Below are 8,360 nucleotides of genomic sequence, written 5' to 3'. Positions count from 1 at the left end.
ATTATAGAACTAGAAAAGTCATGATTTCATAAGCCTTATAAAGTAACTGAATTTAGCAAAGGTCATCAATGACTGCTAAAATCATTAGATTAAAGGTTAATGGGAACTTTATTTTGGGTGAATCAGCCTGACTCCAGCTGAATCCACTGATCCATTTTAACATCGTTAAAAGTGGTACAACCAGTGGTATAAGCCTCCTAAGTACCAGCACCATTTATGAAATATGTTTGCCAAAAGATTTCAACTCGAAACTCATCCATCCAACTACTAGATATAGGAAATACAGAGTATTCATGTTAAATGATCTCATAAGGAAGGTATCAGTCAAAAGCTAAACACGGGAAATTCTATAGAAAAATAAGTTTTTTGTTTTACAAATGAGGTGGTGATGGTGTTGCAAGGGTGGGGGATGTTGGGCTGGGAGTGAAAGGCAAGAATAAATTGTAATGTGTATTTGGTTTAGATTTAAATTTGGACATCAACACTTGTAAAAAGTTATTGAGGAATATTCATTTTGTTAGGTGTGATAGTGGTATTGTGTAATGTTTTTAAATTTTTAAATTTGGGGTGCAGTGACATGACTGGAGGGGAAAGTAGAAGATATGTAGATGAGCAAGAATGGCACAATTTTGATAATTTTAAAGATAGATGATAAGGATTATTTAGATTTATTGTTCTGTATATTTATTAAATAATATCTATTTGTCTGAAATGTCTATCAAATGCTGACCAAGTAGTGTTTTATTAGACTTTTGACCTCTGCCATCTGATAGCCAAACATGGTGTTTTGTGGTAATTTCTATATAAATTTTTTTTATTTGTTATTCCCCAGTTTGTTCCTAATTGAATATAATGTTTTTGTTTGTTTTTTTTTTAATGCCCAGTGCTATGCAAAGTGAATTAGATAGAAGTGACCTCACTTCTCCAATCAGTTGCACATTTATGTGGTCTCATTCTACACACTGGAAATGCAGATGATCTCAAATATTTCAAGCCCAGAATGAGTATTTGATTATTTAAAACATGGTACAGTTTGTATTTTAAGAAGATAAGAACATGAGATAAGGGCACTTACATCATGATGCAATGTATTTTAAGAAGATAAAGACGTAGTTAATGTGAAAATTAGAATTGACAGCTGAGAACTGCAGAAACTAGTCCACTTTTTTATTTGTAGCTTTTTTGTTGGCCTATTGATATGTTGCTTGTTTTCTTGACACTACCTGATTTCCCTTGTTAGGCTAATTCTTACTAACTTTTTAGTAGTAAAATAAAGGAAAAATGAACTCGATACTAAATACTCTCTAAAACCAGTACGTTCTGAAATTGGTAGCTTTAAAACTTTGGAATGAGAACATGATCAAAATCTTCTTAAGTGGCTGTCTGATTATATATTTGCTATAAAACAGCTTCATTTATATCTCTCTAGGTTGGCAAATAAACAAGACAAGGAAGGGGCTTTAGGAGAAGCTGATGTGATTGAATGTCTGTCTCTAGAAAAATTGGTCAATGAGCACAAGTGCCTATGCCAAATAGTAAGTTTTGGGTTTTTTTTTGCCCTATGAAATATGTTCAGTATAACTTAGTTTTTGTATAGGTGATAGGCAATTAGGTGGTAAGGCAGCTAACAAAAGAATTCATTAGTATTTTAAAAGAAATTTTTTTTTATCCAGGAAATCACGTTCTCAATATTCTGTTGATATTACTTAATACTGTAATATTTGTTTTCTGTTTAGTTGTTACTGACTTCCATAAACCATTTTTTGTAATTTCAAAGAATTTATATTTGCCTTTGTTTAAGATAATCGCTGACAAGACCTGTAAGCTATTCAAACATGTCATGCTATAAAATTTGTAAATAGTAAATAAAACATATAAATACAAAATTTAAACATAGGAGAGATTTGTGATGACTTTCGAAAATCATATCAGGAGAGTTATCATATAATCTTAAGAAAGATAGACACAGGAATTATTTACTCTGGTTTCAGAAGATAGTCATTGGCATGTCAATCTTAAAAACCATTTACTGCTATAAAATATAACTGGCACCATTGACTTCTTGTGTCATAATATCTCTCATAGCTTATACATATACACAAAATATTCCATTTCCTGGGTACTAATGTTAGTGATCATTGCAAAGGTGTGTTTTGTGAGTTAAATAAGCAAGAGCTTCCTATCATTAATTTATCATTGATTTTCCAGTAATTATACTTAATGGTTTATGATTAGATTTTTTGTGGAGACCTTTTAGTTTTAATTCCTAAGACAAATAAATTGCTGTTTTTCAGGAACCTTGTTCAGCAATCTTGGGATCTGGAAAGAAAATTGACAAATCCATTAAAAAAGGCCTTTATTGGCTACTAAATATCATTGCAAGGGACTTTGATGTCTTAAATGAACGCATCCAAAAAGACACAACAGAACAACGTGCTCTTGAGGAACAAGAGAAACGAGAAAGGGCTGAAAGAGTGCGAAAGTTACGGGAAGAAAGGTAAGTAGATTTATTTTGTACCACAATTTTATGAATTTTTTAGTTTTGTCTATTCAGTTTCCTCTTTCTATATGAAAGAAGGCAGTAGGTAAGTTTTCTATTTTTATGGCTCTTTCTGTACAGGAGTTTGGGTGACAGGATTCTAATATTTCTGGTGGTGCTGTGGTAGTTAAATTTAATCCTTAGATATTTATTATTTCACAGAGTATTAAAATTTTTGTCTCCTATTTCTTATGGGTACTTTTAATGCAGTGGTTCTCAAACAATGGTGATTTTGCTTCTCAGAGGATATTTGGCAGTGTCTAGAGACATTTTTACTTGTCACCGCTGTGGAGAGGTGAAGTACTACTGGTATCTAGTGGGTAGGCCAGGGATGCTGCTATACAGCCTATGATGCACAGGACAGTCTCCCGCAACAAAGAATTATTGAGTCTAATATGTCATTAGATTGAGAAATCCTTCTTTATTCTCAGCAAAGATAGAAGGTAATCTGTTGGTGGATCAGTCAACTGAAGCAAAAGCTGATCTTCAACCCTAGTTTTATCAGAAAGTCGACTAAATTGCACCATTGCAGGTTTTTAAAATATGTTTTTCCAATTATTTTAAAAATACAGTTCCTTTATAGGAAAATTTTAAACTTAATTTAGCAAACTCCTAATTTAAAAAAAATTATATGAATTCTACCATAGAATCATTTATAATAATCTTAATTCTATAAGAAAGTACTCAGATTTAAAGTTGAATTTAGGGCTTAATCCCAAGATTTCTCTTTCTTTTTTTCACTGGATTGTTACATGGTGGGGGAGGGGGCAGGAATGAAACAGTTTTTAAGTGAGCTCCTCCTGTAAGATCCAAAGTTGTCTTCCATCTACAAAGTAATATTGACCTTCCACATGCTTTAACATAGTTGCTACCTTGTAGGCAGGACCCTACTAAACTACCCTCGGTGTTACGCCTTTGCGAGGTCTTCCCCTACACTATCGGGGAAATCCTCTAATTACTAGTATCTTTCTTTTAATTCAGAGATAGGACTTAAAGAATTATTTGTAGAGATAACTCTCCATCACCAAGTGCTGAATAATATGAACAGATCTAGATATCTCTTGATACAGATATGAGGTTTTAGTTCCAGTGAGAATCTTTGGTTTTCTGTCCTACTGTATATTTCCATGACATAAATCTCAGTACAACCAATCATTCATTTAAGTATACCTTTTATATATTTATAAAAATAAAACATATAGCCAACTTTTCTGAAGACTCTCTTGTTTTTTCCTTCATTAAGAAAACAAACAAAAAGAACAAAAATTTTGAATTGGATAAAAGAAACCAAATGTGATTCACTTTTTACCCCAAGTTCTTACCTTTTCCATAAAGATATTCTAGCTCATGTTATGGCAGGCTTTTCTAATACTCATTTCCCTTTCCTCTTTTCTCTTAGCCATGCCACGTGTGGTCTGAGGCCTTTCCTATTGAGCAGAGTCTCCATAATTAAAAGTAAATTGGCATTTAGAGAGGAGTGATATAAAAAAACCTTTTTACTTCTTTAAATACAATTTGATAGGTTCAGATATTTTTGAAAAACTGTAAAACACATTATTGGTATCCGAAAATAGTATTTCAATACTAGGTACTTGAAATTGCTTACTAGTAAATGAATAACATTAATAACAGTTACTGTCATATAAATATGTTCATTTACAGAGTGCTTTCACATATATTACTTTAGCTGAAACAACCCTATGAGGTAGGTATTTTTATCCACATTTATGGGAAAGCGGAGGCTCAAAGATCCAGATACATGTCCAAGGTCACACAGGTAATAAATTGCAAATCTCTAAATCTTGGCTTCCTAGGTTCACAATTAAAGGATATCTCTTTCCATCAGAGAACATAATAAATATCATAGTAATGAGCATTCACATTGCTATACTATACTTGCAGCTAAGTTGCAGATCAATACTACTCATTTTTCTGTCTTGCGCTACTTGTTTTATTAACTTATTACCCTTCATGTATGGGGCAACATTAACTATAAATCACAGAGATAGTAAATGTTTCAGTAGTAATGAATATGAAAATACTATTTAATCTGAGTGATAAGTGCAAGCTATTTTTATAGCCTCTTACACTGTGCAAAGCAATAGTCATTATTTAGTTCATATATGATATGTAACTTGACACAGCCCTTAAGAAGAGGATTAACAAAAGGCCTTACTATCTGTTAATATCAGTGAAGATGACAGCATTGACTTAGGAGGGTAATTAATAAATTGATAAATATAAACCCTTGACACATAGAAAAATAATTAATATGCACCATTGACCTTAAGAAATCAGTCATAAGGAGTGTCATTTTTGTCAACATTTCTTTCTTTTAAAGTTCAAACGATTAATCTTTACATGAGGGTAGAGGCCTGTTATGTGCATAAAGATTTCTGAAAATCTCTCAGTAATTCAAAGCCATGTCCAGATGTTTAAATTTCTAAGTTTAATGGCCTTAAATCTATTGTAAGTGTTCTTAAACATGATTCATCACTTTCTCAGGAATTCCAAACTTTTTTCCTCAAATAATAGAGAACAGAGAGAGCGAGAGCAGGCTGAACTTGATGGAACCAGTGGTCTGGCTGAGGTGGACCCAGAACCAGTTATTGTTAATCCTTTCCAGCCGATAGCGACTGTAATCATTGAGGTATGGATGGTGGCAAATGTAATTTTTATATCTTGAGTTGTAAAGTTGGAAGTTAAGAAAGGAGGCGGGGAGTTGGGAAAGGAGGCAGGGAGATAGAAAGAAGTGTTTCGCTAGAGACTGATTATTTCTAAAAGAATTAAATGGGAGAGATGAGTTAAAAGTTTGCTGCTTTTTCTTTCTCTCAAATTTACTTTGGAAAATAACTGAGATGACTTGGAGATTAACTGAGAATGAAAATTAAGATCAAATGTAGCAACCGTAATAGTTACTATTCTAATAAATCTTTTTTTGTCATTTTTTTCATATGGTAGTAATATATTTACTCTTATTTATATTGTCTTTGTCCCTGTATTGCTGTTACTATCTCTTTACAGTAATATTTAGATGTTAGGATGTATTAGAGTACATAAATGATTTTCTAATTATTTACTCAGGATACTTAAGAATGTTTGAAACTATAATAAGTTCTTCTACATGTCAATATTATTTATTTTAGTTTTAATTGTCCAAAGTTTTACCATAATTAATTTGTAGATTTTAATCATAAAGAAGTTAAGGGGTTGTGTGTGTGCGCGTGTGTATGTGTGTCTGTATATCTGTCATTGTTTTCGTTTTCTACTGGTGTCCAGACTTTGCCTTGGCCCTGCTTTTTCATTGCCCTCAGCAGCCATGCCTCCTCAGAGGCAGAACTTCCTAAACCTCTCTCCATTCACTCAGAGCTTAATGTGGCAGCTGGCTTGCTGGTCCCACTGCCTGTATGTTCTCCACTCCTCTTCCCCTGTCACTGCCTCCTTCCACACAGGTGCTCATCTGGAAAGGTGGATGATTGTTTCTTCCTTGGGGCTGCCGCTGAGGAGGGAGGCAGCTCCGCAGGTAAGAAGATGATTGGATAATTTTGGTATTGCTTTATTTTGCAAAATAATTGGTATTATGAAATATTTGGTCTTAAGTTGCTTAGCTACCAGAGGTTAGTTGTATTTAATCTTTGTATTAACCCATTGCATTTAACTTAAATATGTGTTTTTCTAAGTATAATAAAGCCATCTGAATAACTTGAGCTATTGCTTTGTCTCCATCCTATTAAATATTATGTCTGTCAAGTTTTGTTTTATACTCCTTAAAATATTGGTAGAGGAGAGAAAAATCAGTTTGACTTTTCACTTTGAAACATTAATTTACTCTATATGTGATAAAGCTCACCTTGTAAATAATGACCAATTATTCTGTAGTACCATGGTTACTTAGAAGGCCTTAGCGCTTCTACCAACATTGTATTTTTCACACAACGAAGATGTGAACAATACTGGTGTACAGAATAGTAACACCTTATATTGAAAGTCGCTGAATTAATCAGTGACATGGGGAAAGTGCAATTATTGTGCTTTCAAGCTACAATAATTTTAAGGACATAAACAGTAAAGAAATGAAACAAATGGAAACAAATTACCTGTAGTCTCCTTTATACCAAGCAGATTTTTTTCCCCATTGAACTACTCCTTTAAAGTGTTTGCATTTTAGAGAAATACCTTACATTCCTTTGCTTTTTACCACAGATAATAAAAGTTATTATCTGTGAGGTATTTGTTCCAGAGCAGATAGACAGAACAGTGGAACATTGATAAACAGTGAATAAACCTAATAAACCTAATGTATGAGCATTTTATATTAGATAAAGGCAACATTTCAAATCTGGGAGAAAAAGGAGGTTGAAACAACTGAACAATCATTGGAGAAAGTAACATTATTAAACACTGTATACCAAATTAAATTCCAGTAGACTTAAATGTATAAAAAAAAGAACCCTTAAAAATACTAGTATATAATATAGTAAGCATTTGTATATGAATGGAGGAAGAAAAACTTTCAAAGCAAGACAGTCAAACCACAAATCATAAAGTGAAAATAAATAGACTTTGTTATGTTCAATTTTTAAGAGGTGTTTTACAAAGTTAAAGGCAATAAAACCCAAGCAGACCCTAATGAAAAATGTTTGAGACACATAAGACAAAAAAAAACCAAACAACCTTTAAAAAACTATGAAAATAATAAGACTCTAATAGAAAAGTGGATATTGGGTGACCATGGATAGTTCCCTAATGGAAAAATAAAATGACAGTAAGGGCATTTCATAGTCCATCTTCACTAGTAATAAAAACAAGCTAAATGAAACCAACACTGAAGTATAATTTGACAGAGATAGAAAAGATTGATAACGATATGCAGCATTGAAAAAGATATGGGGAGAGAGCACTCTCTCACGCTTTTACTTGAGATGTAAATTGACTTTAGTTTTTCTGAAGAGAAGTTTGTAGTGTGTCACATTTTAAAATGTGTTTACCCATTGAGCCAACAGTTCTCCTGTTAGGAATGTATTCTAAAGAACTAATTCAATAATTATTTTGTTAATAGTGAAAAATTGAAAATTTTTTGTCCATTGATTGAGAATTGCTAAAATAAGTTATGATATAATCATTCAAAATGATAATGTGATCGATGAAAGTAATAATAGCTAACACATATAGCATTATATAACAACTTACAGCTAACACTTTACTAGGTGTCAGGCACTATTCAAAGCACTTAATATATTCATTGGCAAGGAAAGAAATATATATTCTTAAATAAAAACTTCAATTTTTTGTTTTAAAAACAAATACACAAATATGTATAAAGAGAGAGGCAATCCATCTCATTTATGTATGTTTGTGGGTGGTGTATGTCTGTTGGTGTGTGAGGTAGGCAAAGAAAAGCACCTCTTAGTGATTATATATCAAATAGTGGTCATCTCTAGATTGTGCAGTTACTCATAATATTTGTTTTTTTTTCCTTTATACAATCTGTTTTCTGACTGGCAATTAGCATGTTTTTATGATATCTTCAACAAATGATTTTTAATAGAAATATCACAGTTCCCCAGGGTTACAGAATGCTCTTGGATTATTTGTTTCTCTCTTAAAACTATCTTAGATATAACTGTTATATTAAAGATGATACATTTCATTTCTATTAGAATGAAAAAAAACTTGAAAAAGAGAAAAAAAGGCAAAATATGGAGAAAGACAGTGATGACTGCCCCCTGAAACATAAAATGGACTATGAGCAAATAGAGACACAGAGCCAGATCAGTGACAGTAGCCAAAAAAACAATGAGTTGGGAATAGTAGAAAATTA

General features: G+C 32.4%; 1 protein-coding gene across 1 annotated transcript in view; it reads left to right on the top strand.

Annotated features, from left to right (window-relative positions):
- The window catches only part of ARL13B (ADP ribosylation factor like GTPase 13B), a 63,335-nt gene that overhangs the window by 44,417 nt on the left and 10,558 nt on the right, over nt 1-8,360 (top strand). Inside the window, exons 4-7 of the mRNA XM_011356431.2 lie at nt 1,430-1,535; nt 2,295-2,497; nt 5,075-5,189; nt 8,200-8,358. Coding sequence (XP_011354733.1) covers nt 1,430-1,535; nt 2,295-2,497; nt 5,075-5,189; nt 8,200-8,358 — 583 coding nt within the window. The remainder of the gene's footprint in view (nt 1-1,429; nt 1,536-2,294; nt 2,498-5,074; nt 5,190-8,199; nt 8,359-8,360) is intronic.

This window comes from Pteropus vampyrus, unplaced genomic scaffold, assembly GCF_000151845.1.
Source record: "Pteropus vampyrus isolate Shadow unplaced genomic scaffold, Pvam_2.0 Scaffold26, whole genome shotgun sequence".
Classification (NCBI taxonomy): Eukaryota; Metazoa; Chordata; class Mammalia; order Chiroptera; family Pteropodidae; genus Pteropus; species Pteropus vampyrus.
This window is presented reverse-complemented; position numbering and strand designations above follow the sequence as displayed.